We start from the raw sequence: 23,446 nt of genomic DNA, 5'->3' as shown, positions 1-23,446 counted from the left end.
CTTGCAAAACAAAATACTCGATGGCTTGAGATTGATTTGAGTGTGATAATGTACATTTTATATAAAGAGTTTCACATATGCGTTTTCAAGTTGGAATTAAACTCCCGGGAGAAAAGGGGTCACATCGTTTGAGATATAAACTATAGTGGAGTATGAACCCTTTGGCTACCTAAATAAATAGCATTAAAAAATTGTAGTAAATCCTCGAGGTTAATAATTAATGCTATACAAAGTTTTATCCTTTGATTAATTTTTTTAAATAAGTGGAAGTTTATAATGTTGTTACTTCAACATTTAAAAGTCCGATCGGTTCAACAACACATCTATGAAAAATATGAGGTGTAAATTTAATTTAATTTGAATTGAATTGAAGATTTTGTTTTATTTGATTTGATTCACAAATTAAAGTAGCTTGAATATCATAAGTTTGTACAGATATCTTCTATGCATATAATTAGAAATATTTGAATGATACTATCTATGAATGATACTATCTATGAATTAGACTCAAAACTAGCTTCATCACTCTTGCTTTGATATCTTGCTCTAGTTGCAATTCACTAAATTACTTATGCTAATGATAATTCCACGTCAAAAATTTAGATATTAAATATGATAACCTTTGGTTTTTATCTAAATTTTGTAAAGATATATAAGTCGTGGAAGCTCTATATCATGTCCGTTAAAAATAGTACGAACAATCAAGTGATGGATCCAGGAACATACTATATAGGGAGTCATAATAATTAATTAATTAAATTATTCATTAGAAAAATTCAAAACAATCATACAAATTAAAGACAAAAATTATATAAACTAGGTCACCAAATTAATTTAGTAGTTAAATTATAAATGAAATTTTCCCTTTTATGTTTCTAAAAGGTTATATGAGATTGAATTAGGAATAACAACCATATTAGAGACAGAATGTGGATAGCAATAATTCGATTTAGATTATATCCTAAGGAGAATATATCAAATATAAAATAATCAAATCGATATTGACGATGAAAACTTAAAGAAACTATAAGAGAAATTATTAAGAAAAATTTAAAAATTAATAGCTGAAAAAAAATGTTATATAATAAAATGTTGTGACATTATCTGATCCATGTGCTCAAATATTTATCTTATTTGGTGGGATAAAGCTTGTTTTGTTGTATGTCTCTAAAATTTGTTGCTATTTCAAAACAAAAAAATGGGTTTAAATTAACCTCTCATAACTACAAGTTCATTATATTCACTTTAAAGTTTAACTTGTTAACTTACATCTATTCATTTTTTTAGTTGATGCAAATTAGTAAGTTATAAGTACAAATTTGTTATATGCACCTTGAAGTATAGCTTACTAAAAAATAAGTAGATGTAAATTAAACAAAAAATATATCAAATATTATATATAGTTATATATGTTGCGTAGAAAATGTGAGTAAAAAATTTGATAATATTTTTATAAGAACCAAAAGTAAGATCTGAAAATTTAATAGAAATTAACTCATAATTATTTTTAACGAGATAATATTTAAAAAGAAATGGATAAAAGATGAGGCACAGCTGGCATGTCTGTGGGAGAGAGACAACACATGATAATTAGGGAAGAAAATCTTAACTGTTGGTACTTGGTACAGTACAGTCTTCTTACAAGAATTTAGACCCTGTACCTCTTTGGGTCACGAAAACAATGAGTCCAGATTCTTGTTTTGGCTTTTGTAATGGGCCCATCTTCACAACTCACTACAATCATCATCATGCATAACCCATCCACAACTTCTTACCCTTTACAACATTATTAATTCCAATAATAAAATAATTCTAAATACTTTGCCACGTCATCAATCCGTGTGTCACTCTCACGGTAAGATCTCGCCGTCAGATCGTCGTTTCTTCTGTAATTCCCAACCGTCCATTTTTCCTGATCGAAAACATCAACAAAGAAAAAGAAAGATGTTTTTCTTATTCTTTTTTATTTTATTTATTTTTATTATTTATAATAATATTCACCCTTCAAATCAGATCCTCAAATTCTTGCAGGTTCTTCTCAAACAACACATCACTACTTTGAAAGCTCTACTTGTACACAAAATTATTGCTCTGAAAATTCGAGGCTGTAAAGCTTCAAGCTCTTTTATCCACTTTAATGGCTACTGGTGAGGTTATTAATAAACCTCTTTCAATTCCTTCATACCCTGAGGTAAAATTTTCACTTTTATTTTTTTTGTAAAAAAATGTTCAATAACTTTGCAACTGGTAATTTCTACTTTAAATTTTTATTTTTTTCAACCTTTCTGGAAAATTCTAGGAGTGATTATAAAATAAGTCCCTTTGTTTATAAAAATTAACAATCCTTTTATTGTTTAGCTTAATTAATTTCATATCTATTGATTTTTATTTATGTTATGTTTTTCATTTTTTTTGTTATGTTTGCATGGGAATCTTAGGCATGAAAATGAAATAAATAATGAATTTAATTGATGTATATTGTGGCAGTATAAATAAAATCACCCTTTTCATTACCACAATCACGACCATAAGATTATTAAAAATAGTTTAACTTTTTATCACAATGTTTTATAATTATATAAAAAAATAATTTGTGATTAGTTGGTGTTATAATATGTACACATATAAAAATTAATTTCAAATTTAGTTTTGATTATGAAGATTGATAAGTTGGGTGTGCGTGCTTGATTTTTCAGATGATTTTGAGGGCAATAGAAGCATTAAACGAAGAAAATGGTTCAAACAAATCCTCAATATCAAAGTACATAGAATCCACATATGGTGGGTTGCCTCATGGACACAGGGCACTACTCAACTTGCACCTTGCAAGAATGAGGGACAGTGGTGAATTAGTATTTTGGAAAAACAACTACACCAAGCGTGACCTCAATGCTCCACCGAGACGGGGCCGTGGAAGGCCACCCAAGTCCAAGGAACCTTTTCAGTCGGGCACCATCTACTCGCCGCCTAAGCCCAAAGGTCGTCCACCAAATGTCACATCAGGGCCAATGAAAGTTAAGGCCTCAGTGGGGAGTGGACGACCTAGAGGTCGGCCTAGAAAGATGTCTCAGCCGACTGGAGGATTTGGTGGAGCATTGCCTGTGGCTACGGGGACAGGTGGTAGTGGGAGGCTTAGAGGTAGGCCTCCCAAGACAAAGCCCCCATCATTTTCAGATACTGTTGCTTAATGATTGACCCTTGTGTTGGATTTTTAGGGCTTGCATGGAAATGAGTAACTGTTGTGTTGGGCTAGACAACGTTTTATGTTAGGTTAATTGTTGTGTACAATGGTGTAGTGCTTAGTTGTGAACTATGTTGGTTTGTAAATTGTATTTGTGAAAATGAGATAATTGGTAGACTTGATGAACTTAATCTTTAATATTCCTGATTTGATGAATCCGTGTGATATTACTGGATTTGCTACTCAATATTCTCGAGGTTTGGTTTGTCTCTTGTTTCAAATTCAATTGACATTTGGTTGTGTGACAAGTTTAACGAGAAATGTGTTTATACTTTTTTCCATTTTTTGGGTACAAATGTTTAGACTTTTCTTTTTCTAACAAACCATATGAAAATTCTTAGTGATATGTTCGTGTCACAAGCACGATAAAACATTATAAGAAAGCCTTGCAATGTTACAATATACATAGCAAAGTGTTGGCGGCGAGTTGGGTTGTCAGGGTTGTCTTAAGACTTACGGAACGTTTTAATAGGGTCTTATTGATCATCTATTAACAAGATCTTAACGTTAGCAACATGGATTGAATTCACGTTCTTTTGAGATGAGTCAGTCAACTCTGTGCTAATTAGACTTAGTAAATTTGTACTATTGTTATTTTGTAAGTTGTGGGATTTGTGTGATTGTTTTAGTAGATGTATTATCTTCTGGTTCAAGGTTGATGATAATTGAAGGTTTGGTTGGGCCAAATGTAGTCTCATTTGGTTCAAAAGAACCTTTTTCTTTTGATTTATGTATCAGTTAAATGTAAAAGAGGAGATAATTTGTATGGAGGACAATTGATAAATAAATGGTAAAGTATAATTATAAAAATTACGTCGTTGGCAAGGATATGTGATAAGGACCTTAAGAGCATGAAAATGATTCATATTTTAATAAATTAGGATGAACTTTATTTATTGTAATTTGATTTGTAATAATTCTTAGTTTCTTTTAATATAAAATTGTAATAGTTCTAATTTAGGTTTAGTTAATGTCATGTGTAAGTAAAGATACTTTGTTTTCTTACATTTAGTTTATTTTAGGAAATATAATATAAGCTCAATATGGACATAGAGAATAATGCCGTTTATGATCTATTTAGGTTTAAAGATAGTCTATAAATATGCATTTATAACCTTGTTGAAACAAGTTTGAAATGAATTAGAATTTCTCTCACGAGATTATTGAGTGAGATATGTTTTTTCTTTGAATTATTAGATAAGAACTTACTTAAATTTTATTAATGGCTTCCTTACCATAAAGAAGAACATGAGACTTTGGACACATAACAAATCTTAAATGACTATTTCTACATTCCCCTAACCGAAACCACCTACATTAGGATTACTAGTTAATGGTTGATCGAGTTTGATGGATTCACTCTCTCAAACAAGAAGTTTTGGTCTTAGAGGTATATTATCAATCACTTCACGTTCATCAGCTGTATCCACTATCATAATTGTGTATCCACCTTTTTTTTTCGTATGATTTTGTTTACTATACTTGTTGCTATATGATGGGATATATGACCCTTCCTCTTCCTTTATCCAAGAAAAAACATGACCCTTCCTCTTCCTTTATCTAAGAAAAAACATTTCTAGTTTGCATGGTCCCTTCATCGATCCTAAAAATTTATACAATAAGATTATGTAGGTTATTGGCATAGTTCCCTATCCACTATTATGTTATTTATTGAAACTATTTTCCTAGAAAATAGGAAGAATACAAGTAGAAAAAAAAAAGAATAAGTCAATTTTGAAATGTTTATAGCTTTTATATAAAAAAAGAAACTTTATAATTGGATCAATGAATATTTTTTCAATCATTCGTGGAATGATAAATCACTACGTGACAGAGATACACGATTTAAATAACGGAAAATCTAGTATTTTAAAACAGTATATGAAATGATTGAAAAAGTAGATAGATAGTAGACCGAATATAATTTGATCATTCTGAGTAAATCCAAAATCTTTATAGACCGCAAATAGAGCTATTGCAGTAGCCATCAAAGGGGTAGTTCCCTACGTGAGATCGACTTTACCATATATGAATTCAATGGTTTCAATAAATCTCCTACAATAGTTCACCTTTGATCAAATGTAGAACTATCCTCAACGGTTTGTGTAACCATAAATTCTAATTTTTTTTTTCATTAGGATATGTTGACTTTGTATTCCATTCCGCTGTAAATAAATGATTTTACCCTATATATCCATATCCATTGTAGTCTTAATATTACATAATAATGGAAACAACAACCCTAATTGCCATCTCTATATCTGGTTTAATTGTAAGTTTTATTGGGTATGCTTTATATGCTGCTGAAACAATGAGCCCCTAATATTGTAATATTGGGGTTATTTGCTTTAATTGAGATAATGAAAAATCATTTTAACCTTTTAGTTGGAATTATAGGTGGTTCTCTAAAAAAGATAACGAAAAAAATGATTCCTAAAGTCGAGCCTAAACCAATGCTTCTATAGATTTGATTATGGTTTACAATTATAGATTTTATACATGTTTTGGGGATTATCTCCTAGATAAAGAAAAATAAAGAATAAAAGTAAAACAAAATGGAATGATTGAAATCAAGATTTATATAGTTCCATATATCCAATTCAAATAATAACAAAATAGTTGAATCAAAAAGGAACAAATGAATGTTCTTTCTATGAGATTACATGTTTTTTTTTACTTGGATCTCCAAGTTTTTGGAATGCTCCAAATTCTACTTGATGATTCAAATCTAGATCAATACTAGCAAAAAACATCTCTGAACATGGTTCTAGCACCATGTCAAATGTGCCTGAAAAAGAAGAGAAAAACAAACGAAATATGTCCAAAAGTAGACCAACCCCTTGGACTTCTATGAAAAACACCATTTGATTTTAAAGTAGCACAATCTAATTTAAAAATTTCACCAAATTGAGCACGTCGAACATATTTTTTCACAGTAGCAGGATCACTATAATTGACTTACCATAAAATTCATCAATTACACTGATTTGTTCGAAACTATACTTTGATTCTGCCATTCGAAAAGGAACATCCGCTCTATAACAATTTCATCCCCATCTACCAAAACAACCGAAAAATATTTCAAAAAAAAGTAGGCATACATCGTACAAAATGTTCATGCCCCTTATTTGTCCCTAAAAATAGAATGTCCTAACCAACCAACAAATATTCCTTCTCCATTGTCCATTGAGCCCGCTCTAAACAACCCGCCTTTTGTCGGATTATTGCCAATGTAATCATAAAAACTATTTTTTTTTTTTGAAATTTTAGCCCAAGCTTTAGATAAACTTTGATTTTCAACTAGCCCAACACCAACTCTTCAATATATTTCTTGTTGGAAGTATCCCTGGTCCTATTGATAACTAGTAGAACCAAATAATTCAATCCGGGTAGTTGTTGAACCATACCACATAGTTCCAGCAACAACAAAAGTTGCAAATAATACAACAACAATACTATTGGAAATGGCAATTTCAATATTTTCGATATGCAACACTTTGTATAAATGTTGAGGCGGACATACACTAAGATGGAAAAGGCCCACTAATAAGTTCAATGTCCCTACTGCAATATGACGAGAAACTATCCCTCCGAAACAAAAGGATCAAAACCATCCACACCTCGTGCATGATTCATGGATTGTACCCTTCCAGTTAGTCCATAAGGATCAGATACCCATATTCAAAGACCAAATAATCCTATTACATGAAATGCGCCAAAACCAAAACATCACACTCCTGCAAGCAAATAAATAAATTATGAATATTTTTGGCAAATCCAAAGACAATTTTCGAGTACTTTCATCACAAAAGATAGATCCCAATAGACTTAAATGTCAAATAGCTGCCTAAAAGCACAAGCCTGAAAATACAATATGTGCCCCTATCACACCTTCGTAACTCCAAATACTCAAATTTGTTAGAGTACTCAATGTGATATTTCAACCACCCCATGAATTCGTTATTCCTATACGAGTCATGAAAGGTATAACAAATATACCCTGTCTCCACATTGGGTCGAGAATTAAGTCAGAAGGATCATAAACTGTTAATTCAAATAGAGTCATCAAATCGGCCCAACCAATAATCAAAGTTGTATGCATTATATGTACATAAAGTAAACGATCGGGGATCATTTAATATAATGGTATAAACACGATACCAAGGCAAATCCATGAAAATACCTCTTTTATCAACAAAAAATAGGTACCTTGGACACACAATGGATCTTGAAGGACAATTTCACATTACCAATGTGGCGATTTCATATTGGTTTATCAACCATGTTTGATTGTGGTGCCTTCTCTATATTATTCTCAATCTAATCAATATTTTTTTTCTTTTTTCCTTTTAGTTTATACTTTGTTTCAAGAAGTCACTTTGTAGATTTTTCATCTCTCGTGAAAAGAACCCAAATTCATATCAATATGCATCTATTGCAACAAGTTTCATATAATCAAGCAATTTCTCTTTTATCATTTATTTTGTGCATATATCATATTTGTTATTCTAATTTCTCTTGTTGGCTAATTTGCCGGGCTAGATTGTTGATTCTTGTTTATGTGAGGAAAGACGCCATGAGGTCAACTAGCCTTTGATCCAAAAATTGAACAATAAAACTTATGTTATAAGATCTAACATACAGAGATGATGGTATGTTAGTTTTGGTGTAAATTAGAAGGATAAGATTATTGGCTAAAAAAATATTTTACCACAAGTGGATTACATGATTGTGGTTATGATATGGTCTTTAATAAGAAAATAGGCAACATTATAATTCAATACGATGGTTCCTATTTGTTGTTCTTTTATTGGGCTAGTTGTTTCCTTTTTCTTGATGTCATTGGAACAACCAAAAAACATGTTTTCAAAGCCAAATTAATGGCAGAAAGCATTGTTGTTAGTGGGTCTACTTTCAACATGATTAATTAAAGCAGGCTGAGCTTTGACATTTCTAGTTTTATCAAATTGCCTCGTCCTTGTTATCATTATGTGGCCTTGAATTGTAATGGATTTGTTACAGCTAATTTGGAGGCTTCTTGTGGAGGGGTTCTGTGAGACCATGTCGAAGGGTTCAAAGAGGTTTAATTCAAAATGATTGTGATCATTAACATATGTGTCATACTACAATCAAAGCTATTCAAAGGATCTATATGGGTCATCATACAATTATGTCGGTGCATGTTCTTTAGGGAGCAAATAAAATTGCTGATTATTGGTTAATAATTATGGCCACTCCTAAAACTGGTACTTGGTTTTCAAGGGGTTCTTAGTCCATTTTCTTCAACAACAAAAACTCCAATGTGTGGTTGAGCCTTTAATCAAGATTTCAAGACATATCAGTCTATCAAAACTAGTTTCTCCATTTCCAACTTTAAAAAAATATCATTTTTTAAACTATCTATAGTTTTCTGAACATTATTTCAGATCATTGATTATCTAATCTTCATGATTATAAACACAATATTGTGCTAAAAATAGTTATCTGATATAACTCTATATCATAGTTAATATCTGATGCTATTAATTTATGTACAAGCTTTGCTAAGAAGAGTTACATTTCCCCAACCCTCCAAATTAATAAGTTAGATGTCTCATTAATGATAGCCTACAATTTCCAGTCAAATTCATAAATAAAATCATTCCCCAATCATAATGGAAACAATTTTATTTATTATTTTATCTGTCTCACTGTTATTTTAAAGAAAAAAAAAATTGTCTTTCATTCTTAATTTTCAATGTAATTTAAATAATTTTTTTTATACTACTTTTAATAATTACTATATATATAACTTACAAAATATTATTATATTTAATATTAATAATAGTAAAAAATTTATTAATAATAACAATAAATATAATTTAGTAAAATGAATTATATATATTTTTTAATTATTATATTTTGTAATACGGATAAAAAACCTTTATAAATTATTTTTTGATAAAAAAAAGATCAATGAAATATAGATAGGAACGAGAATCTCTCGTTCTCACCCATCCAACAAGGTACACTGTACTTCTCGATGGAACGCGGTTTTGCGAAAGAGTACAAAGACATGAAAGCCCCTACGTCCTTTTTTAAATTCACATCAAACGCTATCTTTCTTCAAACACATAAGATCTGGCCGAAACCCTAAAACCCCCTTTTTCACGCATCGAAACCCTAATTTTCGATCCGTCAACTTTTGCCCCCCAGAAACACATACCGCACACTCTCACTTTCTCCAATTTTTCTCCATCCGATTATTTCTTTGTTCTTCATCCGCGGTTTTCTACCATCTCCAGGTATTGATTTTTTTTTTTTACCCGTTTGCTTTTTTTCTCTCTCTTCGAATTGCGATTTTGATGAGTTTGTGGGCGTTATTAGAGTAGGGGATCGTAAAACTAGATCTGAGTAGGTTAGGATTTTTAGTTTCAAGTTTCCTATTATGTGTTATTTGCAACCAGTGTTGAATTATGGATCAGATTTTGGGGAGGTTGATGAAATTTTCTGATCTAATGTTCCTAAAGTCATAATTTTTTATCTGGCTGTTTATTGTTTAGAATAGGAAATTGAACTGTTTATTTGAAGGCTTCTGCGATTAAATTTGTGCTTTCTATCGCCGTGATCGTTTTTTGTTACAAAAGAGATAAAAGTTTTGACTTTTTAAAGTTGGATTATGCTTATGTGGATTTTAAGTTGGATTTTAGTTATGATCTAATGTTGCTGTCTGATAGGTTGTGTGATTTTGAAATTTTATTTTAGTGTATCAAGTCTTGCGTGAATAAGTCATAAATCTTCAAGTCTCTCATCAGTTAAATCTACATAATTTGTTAACGTTGGGATATTGGACATGTGCAAATAGCTGATTAAATTTGGTTATTTTTGCAGGGTTAGAATATTAAAATTACAAGAAGCATTTGACCTTGTTAAGTTGCAAGTGCAATGGCTTCTTCCTTGGATATGTCACTTGATGACAGAATTAAGAACAGGAGTAACAGAGGCAGAGGACGTGGCAGAGCCCGTTCAGGCCGTGGAAGTGGGACTCTTGGTGGTGGAAGAATAACTGGTGCTGTTAATGGTAGAAGACTGACTGGTCCTGGTAACGGTGGAAGAACAACTGGTGCTGTTCGCAGGGGTCCACTTATGGTCAACACTCGCCCATCATCTTTTGCTATTGCCAAGGCAAGCTCAAAAAACGTGGATGCTTAAACATGTGCATGAGATTCTGATATAGTATAAAATATCCAATTATGAGATGATTCAGCATTTTAGAAACTCAAAAGCAAGATGAACTCCTTTTAGTGTTTGTTCCACGGAGAAGCTCATGCTTGACAATTTTGCAATCGTCAATGCCTGTGTCATAGTTCCGTAGTGTTACAATTAGTATGCACCTATGAGTCATTTGCTTTTGTTTTGGGGGGCTTTGCTACAGATCTCTGATGTTTGCAGGAGTTCTTTGGTGATTCCTAGCATATTGTCTGAAGGAGCTTCATTAAGTGAATTTCAAAATGCAGCTCTTACAAGTAGCACAAAAATCATATATAACTATAAGTGGGGTTAAATTCACTATATCTTGCTAATCGTGTCATTTAGATGAGATGATTTTAAATCTTTGGCTGGTTTATGTGGACCGGTGTTTTATTGGATCCTCTTGCTAAGTATGGTTCTGCGGTGCGAGAATTCAGTTACTTCCCTGTTTCATGGTGTTTTGCAATGGAGCTTTTCACTTAATATCAGAACTGGAGCTCTGACTTGTAACATTGCACCGGTTTGATTGCAGTGGGTTGAATTCTTACTCCAATTTACCATCTTTAACGTAGAACACTAATGTTTGACTGTGGGTTTTTATTTGAATATATCATCATGACCGGATCTACTTCATAAATACTGTGTTATTGTTTTATTCTGGGGATTTTCCTGCTCTGATTAATCTTGAAGAATGGTAAATAACTTTTTTGGTCATAAACTGACGTGTTCTACCATTCTGGAAACTGTTCTGTTTGCTTTGGCCAGTCTATTCGCAGAACCAAGCCTTTCCCGATGCAGAATGATTTGTTTGAGGATAGCCTTAGAGCTGCAGGAATTCAAGGAGTAGAAGCCGACACAAAGTTGTATGTTTCCAACTTGGACCGTGGAGTAACCAATGAAGATATACGGGTATATATTATATCCTATCATCATATGCTTCATTCTTTGTCACTGTTTCTAGCCAACCTCTTTGGAAGTTCTCTTTAAACTTGATTTGCAACTCAGGAACTTTTCTCTGAGCTTGGAGACTTGAAGCGCTATGCTGTTCATTATGACAAAAATGGACACCCAACTGTAAGTATCGGGTCTTGTTTTACAAACTCATTTCATTTTGTTTAATTTTTTGTTCATGATTAAACTAGTTTATAATCAGTTTGAAGCCTTCTACGAGTGCTGTTTATTTTACATTCTAGGTTTTTCTTTCCATTTAGGTGTTTTTTTGGGGGCGTGGGGTGTTTATGGCTTACTCAGTGACTGCTTTTATCAGATCCTAGATCCCCCAAAATCCGTTCCATTGAAAGCTGGCCATTACGGGCCTTGAAAAATATTCCTTAGTAGTTATCATTTTGCCTTTAATGTTGAAATTAAGCGTAATCAAACTGATTGTAAATGTTTTGGGAAGTTATATTTTGTTTTGCCGTTGCCTTTTCTTCTGTATATTTTTTGGAAGGTCATGTTGTTGATAGTTTTGATGCGTCTCTGAGCTTTTCTACTATGTAGTTGTCAGATATTTTTGGCTTAAATATTTATATCTTTCACTATATATACAGGGTTCAGCTGAAGTAGTCTATAATAGGAGAAGTGATGCATTTGCTGCTCTCAAACGATATAACAATGTACTTTTGGATGGAAAGCCGATGAAGATTGAGATTGTTGGAACAAATTCAGAATTACCCATAACCGCACGGGTCAATGTCACTGGGATAAATGGACAGAGGAAGAGGACAGTTGTGATGACGTAAGTTGCTTAATTTAATAATTTATCTGTGAATTCTGAGAATTGAAGTCCATATCAAAACTAAACGATCAAAATAGGCAGCAAGCATCAAATATGATTTCCCTCTAGTGATTCCAAGCTCCGTTGAAGTCTTTCATCACTTGCCTTTTTGTTATAAAAAGGTATTACTACTTCAGATTGTATGCTGATGTTCGGTGTGTTGCAGGCCTAGAGGTGGTCAAGCTGGAGGTCCTGCCATGCTAAATCGCGGTTCTGGGTAAGTCTTTGAGGTCCATAATGGTTTATGTTGTTTATTTTTACTTTTTTATGATATTTGTATATTGAAATTATTACCTCATAACTGAATCAATGTATATATAATATTGATTTTAATGGTGCTATATGTCATATATCTAATACCTTGGTCATACATATTTTAGATTATGTTTACTGATGTTTATTTGTTTAGAAGTGGTTTTTTTTAATTGTTGTGTTGTTCAGACAGTTTCATTAGAGTACTCCCTCCCTATTGTGGACTTCAAAAGTGACTGGCAGTTGGCAAGCCCTGTTTAGTTGCTATCTCATCATAGTTTATATCTTTACACTCTCCCAACGATTTTTATTGAAAAGAAAAATGATCTACATTGGCAGTATCAATTGACCCTGAGTTTTTAAGCTGTTGAGCAGTCTTTTTTAACAAGATATCCATAGGAAGAATTATTTACTATTTTTGGTGGCTTGAAAGTAACATGTTGAGATGGCAGGATATTAATTTGAGCTTTTAGGATTCCGATTCTTTGTAAGATGTCCACACCTGGGGCAGACTGGCCTTGCTTTTTCTTTTTTCATCATGCAATCCTGACTAGTGTTTACATCTCATTATTTCGAACGTTGATTTTTACGTTCCTTTCAATGAAGTTGCTTATTGATTACCTCTCTTTCGTTTTCTTTTCTAAACAGTTGGGGACGCCATGCTGGCTCAAGGATTGGTAGTGGACGCGGCCGAGGCCGTGGTCGTGTTGCCAGGGGTGGAGGTCGAGGTCTTGGCAGAGGTGGAGGTCGTGGTCGTGGAAGAAAGGATGCAGTTGAAAAGTCAGCTGAGGAACTTGACAAAGAGCTGGAGACCTATCATGCTGAGGCTATGAATATCTCATAATATTCGAATCAGCAAGTTTTTAGTCTAAATTAACTATTGGCTTCCTTGTACAGAAGCTGTTTTTCCGTGGTGTTACACCTTGAATGCTTTACTTGGCTGTGCTGTTAAATATGCCGTGACGGAATTGAAATTTAGGTGCTGAATGATTTATTGTCTTATTTGAAGTTATACAGTAGCTGTTTTATGCTTCTGTTTTCTGAAAATTATTCCTTTTGTTTGAAGGGTAATATTATTGGAATACAATCTGACATAAAATGAGATGAATATAATACTGTATAAAGAGAAATATTATTGGAACGCAATTTGACATAAAATAAGATAAATATAATACTATAAAATACAATGGTAGTTATGTTTTGTTTTTTATAAAATGTTAAAATATTGTACGTGTTTTATTTTGTTTCTAAGTTTTATATTCAAATAAATTTATTCTTTAACGTAAGGCGTAAGTGTTTTTTTAAATGACTCAACAGATACAATGAAAGAAGCTGATATAAACTTTTATCAGTGTTTTTTATCTGACTTTTGACACTTTCATTCGAAATGGATTAAATTATTTGTTACGTTCTTACATTTTTCCCACTATAGGTTAATGTTTTCTCTCTTTCTTTAGAGATACACCCAACCAAGACTATTGGAAAAAACAGTTGTCAATAATTGTGATTGATAATACAATTCATACGTCTCTAGGGAAAATAATTAAATATTCACTCAAAGTGATTAACATGATTCATCAACATTGCATTGATTAGTAACATCCACGACAATTAAATAATTTGACGATCCATGTTATGAATTTCGCAACTATACAAGAAAATCTCAAGTTTTAAACAATAAAATCACAACCAAACCAATCAGAATAGCACCTATCCTAGTTATTTTGTAGTTTTTCCCTGCCTGGTTTCCCAAACAAATGTAGCTATCTTTTTTACAAGGAAATTTACAAACTCAACAATAACAAAACAAATCAAATATATTAATGGATGTTGATATCTAACCTAAGCATGCAGAAGATGTCATTCTGAAACATTTGTACTATCTTCCATGTGTTTGTTTCCTGTTTCATTCTTCTTCAACAGCTTTTCAACAACCTCTTCCCAGGTTGATCTTCCACCACTTGTTTTTGATTCAGTACTTGAGGCGGTGGCTTCTTTGTCCCCACTATTACCAGATGCTTCTTCACCTTCATTGTTTTCAGACGGTTCATTCTCTGCGGCGTCCACTGCATGAGGTACATTTAAGCTAACAGCTCTTTCCAAAGCATCTTTATGTTCTTTTTCAATTGTCTTTAATCTTTCGAACTTTTGTACTGTTGGTGGGACTGTCACGGTTTCGGAGCTGTTCTGATTCTTCATTAACTAAACGGGAACAAGTAGATGAACCATATATTCATTAATTGCAGAAAAGGCTTAGTAAGAAAGAGAACTCCAACAACAACCGTGTTTGTATAAACAATTGCTATAACGAAAGATGAAATAAACTTAGATTATTTTCATATAAGCTACAATTTTTTTCATAAGATATTTTAGAGAGCTTATAGAAATAAGATAAAAACAACTTATAGACATGTGATAAGTTGTTTTTATAAGCTATCTCAAAAAGTCGCATAAGTGCTTATACCAACAGATAAACTAAAATAGGTCTATCCAAACAGACCATCTGATATGATTCATTATGTTTTTCTTAGTAACAAGAAGACTCCAACTTCGAGGATTGTTGTGTAAAAGCGGCAAATGGTATATATTTTTACAAGATAATTTTCTTACTTGTAAGGCTTTCTCTGCCTCCCTTTCAATCCAAATAATTGCATGATCTGATGTTGTGTTGCAGGACAAGACAATATGCTCAAATCTTCCATCAACAGGAATAGCCGTCCTCACTTCAGGAGGAAACCTCCCACATCTGTTGTGTTCAACAAGCAACAAGGAACTTCAATATTAGGAAATAACAAGTCACTTGATGTAGTAGTTCAAGATGGGATTTAGCAATGGATATCACTTTTAGTCATACTAAATGAACTATTCCTAAGGCTACTAATAATATTGTTCTTTTATGTGAGTGCTCTCTTTGTTAGATTTTTTGAGAACTTATCTCTATAAGTCTATAACTCTATTATGTGTGGTACTTGGGTTTTTTTTCCAATACACCACCACCTCACGCCCAACATTATTGGGTTTGGTATGTGAATATAAATGGTAGGTGGTCTGATAGATAGGCTTTGATACCATCTCGAATAAATCGATTTGAATTGCTTAGGAGGCTAACCCCTAGCCTTATGTATTTATGATAATGAGAAGATTACAATTAAGATCCCTTGAATATAGGGATAAGAATAGGAATACAAGAAAGTAAATATGGGCAACATCTTAACAGCTAGAATTAATGAAATATGGTGTTCCTTTCAACAAAGGTAACCTTATTCCTTAGGCATATGAAGAAACGTATAATTTCATGAATCATGCTCTCACTCAACTATATTGAACAAGTCAAATTAGCACTTTAGAGTTTATGTCATACATAGCCACAATTTAAGAAATTAAAACAATCACAACCTATGGCAGTCATTTTTTTGTTACACAAGTCATATTTCTTTGCCTAGGTTTTATAAATTTTACTACAACTAGCACCAGACCAAGTTAGCAAAACAAAGTAATCTTAATTCACAAGAATATCCCCAAAATATTTGTCATTGTATAGAACTTAAGTATGAAAATAAAACTGTTTGCAAGTGAATACCTGCAAAATTTTCTTTCGACAATATGGTACATCCGTCCGGGGGCATAAAGTCTCCTTGGATCTTGTAGCTTTCGACCCTCAGGTATGAAGGTGTCCCTCAGGCAAACCAAGAATAATAAGCAGGGCAAGCTGTTTAATTTAAATCATCAACACCTGGTTTAAGAGACAATTATGACATTTTGCTATGTTCAATAGCAAACATAAGAAAATCAAGAATAAATGACAATCACTTGAGAGTAGGAACCCAATGCCCTCATATCCATATTGCAGAAAGGGCAGTACTACTAAGTTACTAACCAGAATACGGATTTGAATATATCTTCCAATGGAGTGGGCGTTCTTGGCAAGAAATCATCCTGTACCAATAAATTAATGACTATAAAAGATTAATATCTAAACAAGCATCATCATCACAAGCCAAATATTGAAACATAACATACCTGCAAGACAATGGAATGAATAAGATTAGCATATTTAACAGCCAAATTAAGTGACATACACCTAGCAGGAGCAATAGCATAACACCTAATCTTGTCTTTAGGAATGCCACCCAAACGTTCCCTATGATTGACAACAAGTATACTCAACAAAGAAACAATACCAGACCCCAATGAATGTCCCGCAAAAACCATCCCATACTCCAAACCATTCTCAACCCACAAATTCTTCAACGTCTCAGATTCCTTATTCAACAACCAAACCGCAGATTTCAACAACCCATGATGAACATAACCACCATCAAACATCTGTTTCCCCAATTTATTATCCAACAAAAGCTTATAATCACTTTCTTTAGCTAAGTTCAGTCCACGCACCGCCATTACGATTTCGCGGTGGTCGTGGTCGACGTAGATTAAATACGGAGGCGCGTGGCCTTCAGTTTCTTTGTAAGTGACGCGCTTGACGACCCAATTGGGATTTATGTGGTAGCCGTGAGAGGGTATGTAGTAGTGTGGGTTGTGGAGGTCGGGTTCGTAGATGGCGAGGATGAGTCGGCAGACACGTGGGACAGGTTCGAATTCGAGGGGGGTAGCAGATGGCCACGTGGCGCTGTCGTAGGAGCCGATGTATGTGCAACGTTTCCATAGCCAACGAGCGCAGCCGAGGATGAAGACGCACTCTACCCCACATGAGACTGACATGGTTGAGCTCAGAGAAAGCTTAATTGAGGGTTTTAGTTTTATGCTAAAAATCAAAAGTGAAGAGATGAGATTAGATGTGTTGTTCTATTGTATGCACATGGAAATGCAACATGGAAGATTCCAGGGAGACAGAGTGAGTAAGAGGTTTCAATGTTGCATAGATTTTGACGTTTTTTTTGTGTCTTTCTGTGACAGATTGTTGTTTTTTTACATTTTTTGTTTGGGAAAGTACTTTATATTTTTTTTGTGCAACTAATTTAGCAAAGTACTCTTTGGAGTTTGGACAGGATATTAAATTATTCTAGTTTAAAAATAATTTATGTCAATGCTTTATTTTTTTATTCCGGAAATCCTTCTCTGAGAAGTCACCCGCATTGAGGAAATTTTCCTTAAACTTTTATAAAGAATCATTTTTTTGGGAACAACATTCAACTAAGGTTTTTGTTTTTTTTTTTTATTTTAACATTTTCTACTAATTATTTAATAAATTAAAATTAATTATATTATTTTAAAAAATATTAATAATAAATTAAAATAAAATATATTATTATAAATTAATTTTACATTTTAATTATTTATTATAATAAATAATTATTATAATTATAATTAAAATGATTAAATTATATTATAAATTTTAAAATAAATACATTAAATTTTTTAAAAAATACATCAAATTTGTTGCAAATAATAGTAATAATAATTAAATAAAAAAATTATTATATATATATATATATATATGTATAATGGAGATGTGGTACGGAAAAATTCTAACTCTATCACTATATTTAATAAAAACAAAATTTACGATATCTAAGTGCGAGGTAAGTAAAATATGCCCCTCCACATTCTGTTGCTATACCAACTAAAAAATGTCCGCACTTGTTTTTTTCTTTTCATTTCAGTCTTTAATTAAAGATTGAATAATTAAAATTAATATAGCTATAAAATCAATATAAATGATCCTAGACAGCTCAAATCAGTTACCACCTCCTCTTAAGGAATCTAAATCCGGTTGATGCCTTTTTTTTTTTTTTTGGAGCTTTTTTAGGCATTTTGTATCTTTAGTAAACTTTTTATTTTAGAAAAATTCTTTTGTTTTAAATAATTTTTTATTTTTCATTTTTGTAAATAAAATTATATTTTAAAAAATTCTCATGCACGGCTTTTAAATCTTAGTTGAAATATCAGCATATATAATTTTAAACTATTCTTTATAAGTATATTCAAAACATTATAAAAAAATTATCTATAAAAATTTAGAATTTCTAATTTGTGATAAATTAAATATAAATTTGTTAAATATTTTAAAACTATGAAAATGTGAACTTAAAAGAAAAATTAAATTTTAAATTTATTTTTTGTAGATAAATTTTTTATAATATTGTAAACATAATTATTAACAAATCATTCAGAAACATGTAATGACATTCTAGCAGAAACTAAAAGTGCTTAATTCTATAAAAACTAAAAAAATTAATTTCTTTATGTATATTAAAACCAAAATTATAAAATTTTATAAGAATTAAAAATTTATTTAATCCTAAACTTTGAAGGAAAAATATTTATGGTTGCTTTTCCAAAAACAAAAAATTACACTATTATGCTTTGTTTGTAAATCTGTTTCATTATTAATTCAACTTAAATTGCATTATTAAATCGATAATAAACTTCTAGTGTTATGTGGTCCTCTTGTTCAATGAATGTAGCAAACTAGCAATGAAGAAACGTGTTTGTCTGGTTTTTTTATCAATAAACTGCCAATTAAAGAAGATTTGGTAAGTATTTGAATTTATTTATTTTGAGGTAATTATACCTTTTGGTTAATTTCTTGAGAGAATGTAAAGTAGTATTAATTATTTGATAAATCAATCTTTGTAAGTGTAGCTGACTAACTCAACCAAACCTTTTGTGCAAAATTCAATGGGCCATTGACCAAATTTCAACATCGATGTTATGTTATGTTTATACAATTTTCTTTCATTTTTCCGGTGTTTTTATCTTTTTCATCATTTTTTTAGAGGGGTGTTTTTATCTTTTTCACCATCTTTTTAGAGGATCGTAAGAAAGAAATTAATGTTAAATGATATCTTCATGTTGTTAATTCATTCAAGTTTAATATTGACGGTTCTTATAACGGCACAACATGTCTAACTATTTGTGGAGGGTTTATTAAATATCATAGATGAATTTATATTGTGGTTTCTTTTGCTATCTCAGTCGAGCTATCTCTATGTTAGATGAGTCTTGAGGGCTAGTTCATGGTCTCAAAATGACTTACAATTTGAGTTTGACTACTATTTTGGTGGAAATGAACTCTCTTACCGTAGTCAACATGATTCAGTCCAAGAAAACAAGTAATATCTTACTCCTCTTTTTCAAAAAGTCATCTTTCTTATAGATCGTGAGGAAAAAAATTGTGTGATTATTCACATCTATCGCAAGACTAATTGGTGAGTACATAACTTTAATCTTATTGGGGATTTTAGTATTGTAGATCTATCTACCCCAACTAATCTATTACTTTTGCTGACAATAATTGTAGAGAAATGTATTTTCCTCGTTTCATCCTTAAATTTTCTTTATAATATTTCCTTTTATAAATAAAAAAAAAACACACAATTTCATGATTACGAAAAATTTGAAATTTGATTAAGAAAGAGATAAGTATCACTTATAATTAATCTATCCGTCTCACAATGAGTGTTACATTAACAAAACATGTTTTTCAAAATAAATATCATTATCAATTTTAAATGCAACTTTAATTATTTGTTTCTTTTAGTACTATTCAATTATTATGAGCACGACTTCTAAAATATTAGTGTTCATTGCATTAATGATAGTAAAAAATACAACAATAATAGTTAATTAAGATGGACAATTTATAAAAATGACTTTTCTCTTTTTTTCAACTATCGTATTTCTTAATTCGTATTCAAAAATCTTAAATACCAGTTATGACTTATCCATTTTGATTTTAACTAAAATTCAGTAACTGAACTCAATTACTTGTCTAACCAACCAAGCTTGTATATAACAATAATTCATTTTGACAAATTAAAAATAACAATCATTCACCAAATATTTAAACGAGCAATGCATGTTATTACATAAATACATAAGTTTATGGCAAAATCACTCCCCATATTAAAAGTCCTATCACAATTAGAAGACTTCTAATTCTCAATTCACATCTGAGAAGATTGCATGCAAAAGAATTTGAGTCTGAGGAATTCAGTGATGGTGCAGTGACATTAGAGAAGGTGCCATTTCTTCCAAGTCTACGCATAACCACAAATCAAACACTTGTAAGCAAAAATATTATAGCATAAACACATGATTATAAATATCAACAAAATAAAGCAAATAGAAAAAAATGTTTTTACCTTCCTGCAAATATACAAGAACCATGACCTGCAATCATTCAAATTCAGAATATCTTTAGTCATACTATAATACTAAATATAATCTCAACAACACATACAAAATATGCAGCAATGACCCTTCTGATCGAATATGTGTTCAGTGTGTGACACATGTTGATATCTGACACTCACAGGGAAAATATAACTTACTTGGATCTGAAGTGGAGATTATAGCCATTTCATTAAAATCACAAGATTCAGTAGACTTTCCCATCATATGATAATAAGTGTCAAAAGCATAATTAGCATGTGCAACAACATTATCTGGTTCATAACAAGTTTCTCCCTGCAACAATGGAGAACAATCCACTTTTCCAGGCCCACAAGCCCAATCTATACCAGCCTGCAACATCTTTGGATCAGCACCATCTTTAGCAATGCAAAAAGTTTCATTGCTTGTATCATTTGCCAACACTGCACCTGATCCTGTCAACTGCAAAACATAAACTGGTATGCCGTTCGATTCAAAAAGTCCCCAGTTTTTCTCCGACAATATCCCCGGCTTTGTGTCCTCATTGTAAAGCTCATAGATATAAGTACTAACAGAAATTCCAGGATGCTTAGGCGTTCCGGTTCTGTTCAACACATGCTTGATCAAATTGCTGTTGTATGTATTAGCATTGTCTGGCGTGGCATCGGGCTCGTTAGAACTACCTTTTGAAGGCCAACCCGTTTCTGTCACTACCAATGGAATGTTAGTGTAATTAAGATATGACATTGCGAAGTACGCTGCATCGACGACAGCATCGAACACATTGGAGTAGTGAAGAAGTGTGTTAGAATCAATGGATTCTTTCTTTGGTGGAAGTGGTTTGAAGAGTGCATAATCCAAAGGGATAGCACCATTTGATTCCATGTAGTCATAGTAAGGATAAATGTTAAGCATGAGATAAGAGTTTGTAGATTGCAAAAATTCAAGTATTGGAATAATGACTTGATTCAATGAACTGTTAAAAAAGGCTTGAGAAGGTGGAAATGAATCGAGTATGACGGTCGAAGGAAGAGGCGTGGAGACTTTGATCTGGCGATCGAGTTTCAAAGCTACAAGGGCTGAATGTATGTAGTTAAGAGCATTGACTAGAAGTTTTGCTGCATTAGGGAGTGTAGTTAAAACCTCAGAACCAACACAAATTGCTGTGATGTTTGTGGATGGATAATATGCTAACACATTGTTGTGAACCCATTTTGTAGCTGTGGAATTTGATTGACCAATTGATAAGAGTTCATCATTAGGGACTGAGATAACAACTTGAATTCCTGATTTTGACAGTGCAGTGAGCATTGCTAGGTCTGCATTATACAATCGAATATGTCGAATTTGTTGAGATTTAAGCAATGCAACTACTTGAGTAGGGTGTGGCATATCTGAGAGATCTGTACCAATGTTCACCCCAATAAATGGTTCTGCAAAGAACAAACATTATAAGAAACATAAGTCTCTGACACCACCAACACTTCAAATTGAAAATGTGTCAGATGTCCGAACACCTACATTATACCTACACCTCAATTACTTCTATCTTTTCATATGATTATCAGTGTCGATGTGGCAGTGGTGGCTGGATTTGTGCTTCATAGTTAACTAGTCCAAAAAGATTTGTCTTTTAAACATTTTTCCACTTCAAATAAACCAATGTTTTAGGTAAAAATATAATATAATTGATTATGTTGTGTTGAAATATGCATTTTTGCTTGTTCAAAATGTGAATATTTAAAGAAAAAAAAAGGTTGAAGGTTTATTTGCTTTTTTGTGAAGATTTAAATAAAGACCTGCAAAATTTTATCAAGAAAATAGATGGTTTCCTAAAAAGGTATATTTTTTTCAAAATGTCTTCAACATGTAAAAAGCAGAACCATATACACATATCAAAATGTGATGGGAAAAAATAAAATAAATAACTCAACAGATAAAGTGATGAACAAATAGAACCATCCTACCACATTTAATAGATCTGAATATTACAGGTGGACCTTATTGCTATTCAAAGAAGTTGAATCAATAAAAGCCTATCTACCCCTTCTTTATTTCCACTTTATAAAAATTAGTTTTTTTTTTTTTAAATCAAAATTTATTTCATTCAAAATAAGCAACATGCAAATAAAAATATACATTTTTTCAAACTAAAGTGGAAGAGTGGCTATACATAAGCAATAAACTGATTCAATAATCATTGCTGTAAGGGATAAACTGATTCAACACATGAGTAAACATGCAGTTCAAGTGAATGTAGTTTTTCAGTGCATACTGAAAAATGAACAATGCAAACTAATGTTTATGTTAAATGAGAACAAAGATTCAAAATGCAAGTAAACTTAACAGAGGAAACAGAACACATGAATCTCTTGAGAAAAACTTATCAGCAGAAAAAACACAGAAGCAACTAAAAACTGTTAACTAACCTTCATCCGCTGCAACAATAAACACTGCAAAAAGAAGGAGAAGAAAATGCACAGCCATGGTGATAAATGAAGAATGAGTTTATAAGAGAGGGAACAAGTCAAAAAATGGAAAGAGCAAAGTGTGTAGAAGGAAAAATATGAAAGGAGGAGCTGGATTTGTTGCAGTAAATAAACTGTGGTATATAAAAGCTGTCTTAAAAAACCAAACAGGGTTTAAGGAATCATTAATGTCTTATTAGTCTCACTCTCTTTTTATAAAACCCTCTAACAAAAATATTTAGGTTAATTGCAATTTTGAATAGTCCTTTCATTTTATTTCCCTCCAGTTTTAGTCCTCAAATCAAAAATTTGGTCCAAAATTTGATAAAATTTCATTTTATTTATTTATTTATATCACAT

General features: G+C 31.9%; 4 protein-coding genes across 4 annotated transcripts; 2 read left to right on the top strand and 2 right to left on the bottom strand.

Moving 5' to 3' along the window:
- The first annotated feature begins 1,997 nt into the window (after positions 1–1,997).
- LOC101502366 (HMG-Y-related protein B-like) lies at positions 1,998–3,522 on the top strand. Its single transcript, XM_004503073.4, has 2 exons — positions 1,998–2,191; positions 2,697–3,522. The coding sequence occupies exons 1-2, from the start codon at positions 2,138–2,140 to the stop codon at positions 3,186–3,188; spliced, it is 546 nt and encodes a 181-aa protein (XP_004503130.1). The 5' UTR covers positions 1,998–2,137; the 3' UTR covers positions 3,189–3,522.
- Positions 3,523–9,316: 5,794 nt separating this feature from the next.
- LOC101502036 (THO complex subunit 4D) lies at positions 9,317–13,547 on the top strand. Its single transcript, XM_004503072.4, has 7 exons — positions 9,317–9,525; positions 10,112–10,405; positions 11,237–11,380; positions 11,477–11,545; positions 12,022–12,209; positions 12,415–12,465; positions 13,149–13,547. Exons 2-7 carry the CDS (start codon positions 10,166–10,168, stop codon positions 13,342–13,344), a joined length of 888 nt encoding a protein of 295 aa, XP_004503129.1. The 5' UTR covers positions 9,317–9,525; positions 10,112–10,165; the 3' UTR covers positions 13,345–13,547.
- A 564-nt stretch (positions 13,548–14,111) lies between these two features.
- LOC101501707 (uncharacterized) lies at positions 14,112–17,457 on the bottom strand. Its single transcript, XM_004503071.4, has 5 exons — positions 16,521–17,457; positions 16,378–16,436; positions 16,081–16,209; positions 15,111–15,246; positions 14,112–14,702 (listed from the first exon to the last, which is right to left on the bottom strand). The coding sequence occupies exons 1-5, from the start codon at positions 17,220–17,222 to the stop codon at positions 14,361–14,363; spliced, it is 1,368 nt and encodes a 455-aa protein (XP_004503128.1). The 5' UTR covers positions 17,223–17,457; the 3' UTR covers positions 14,112–14,360.
- A 2,774-nt stretch (positions 17,458–20,231) lies between these two features.
- LOC101501193 (glucan endo-1,3-beta-glucosidase 2-like) lies at positions 20,232–23,225 on the bottom strand. The gene is made up of 4 exons (XM_004503070.4): positions 23,048–23,225; positions 20,798–22,051; positions 20,609–20,636; positions 20,232–20,503 (listed from the first exon to the last, which is right to left on the bottom strand). Exons 1-4 carry the CDS (start codon positions 23,103–23,105, stop codon positions 20,347–20,349), a joined length of 1,497 nt encoding a protein of 498 aa, XP_004503127.1. The 5' UTR covers positions 23,106–23,225; the 3' UTR covers positions 20,232–20,346.
- Between the last annotated feature and the right edge of the window lie 221 nt (positions 23,226–23,446).

Source organism: Cicer arietinum, chromosome 6 (assembly GCF_000331145.2).
Source record: "Cicer arietinum cultivar CDC Frontier isolate Library 1 chromosome 6, Cicar.CDCFrontier_v2.0, whole genome shotgun sequence".
In the NCBI taxonomy this organism is placed as follows: Eukaryota; Viridiplantae; Streptophyta; class Magnoliopsida; order Fabales; family Fabaceae; genus Cicer; species Cicer arietinum.
Note: the sequence above shows the minus strand (reverse complement) of the source record. Positions and strands in the feature narration are given on the sequence as shown.

Excerpts from the sequence above, each read along its gene's own strand:
- LOC101502366 (XM_004503073.4), top strand. The coding sequence starts at position 2,138 with ATGGCTACTGGTGAGGTTATTAATAAACCTCTTTCAATTCCTTCATAC. Across the intron at positions 2,192-2,696 it reads CAATTCCTTCATACCCTGAG|ATGATTTTGAGGGCAATAGA; the intron begins GTAAAATTTTCA and ends TTGATTTTTCAG.
- LOC101501193 (XM_004503070.4), bottom strand. The coding sequence starts at position 23,105 with ATGGCTGTGCATTTTCTTCTCCTTCTTTTTGCAGTGTTTATTGTTGCA. Across the intron at positions 20,637-20,797 it reads AATCTCCACTTCAGATCCAA|GTCATGGTTCTTGTATATTT; the intron begins GTAAGTTATATT and ends GAATGATTGCAG. Across the intron at positions 20,504-20,608 it reads TCTTGTATATTTGCAGGAAG|ACTTGGAAGAAATGGCACCT; the intron begins GTAAAAACATTT and ends GGTTATGCGTAG.
- LOC101501707 (XM_004503071.4), bottom strand. The coding sequence starts at position 17,222 with ATGTCAGTCTCATGTGGGGTAGAGTGCGTCTTCATCCTCGGCTGCGCT. Across the intron at positions 16,437-16,520 it reads TTCATTCCATTGTCTTGCAG|GATGATTTCTTGCCAAGAAC; the intron begins GTATGTTATGTT and ends TTATTGGTACAG. Across the intron at positions 16,210-16,377 it reads ATATTCAAATCCGTATTCTG|CTTGCCCTGCTTATTATTCT; the intron begins GTTAGTAACTTA and ends TAAATTAAACAG.
- LOC101502036 (XM_004503072.4), top strand. The coding sequence starts at position 10,166 with ATGGCTTCTTCCTTGGATATGTCACTTGATGACAGAATTAAGAACAGG. Across the intron at positions 10,406-11,236 it reads CATCTTTTGCTATTGCCAAG|TCTATTCGCAGAACCAAGCC; the intron begins GCAAGCTCAAAA and ends TGCTTTGGCCAG. Across the intron at positions 12,210-12,414 it reads AAGAGGACAGTTGTGATGAC|GCCTAGAGGTGGTCAAGCTG; the intron begins GTAAGTTGCTTA and ends GGTGTGTTGCAG.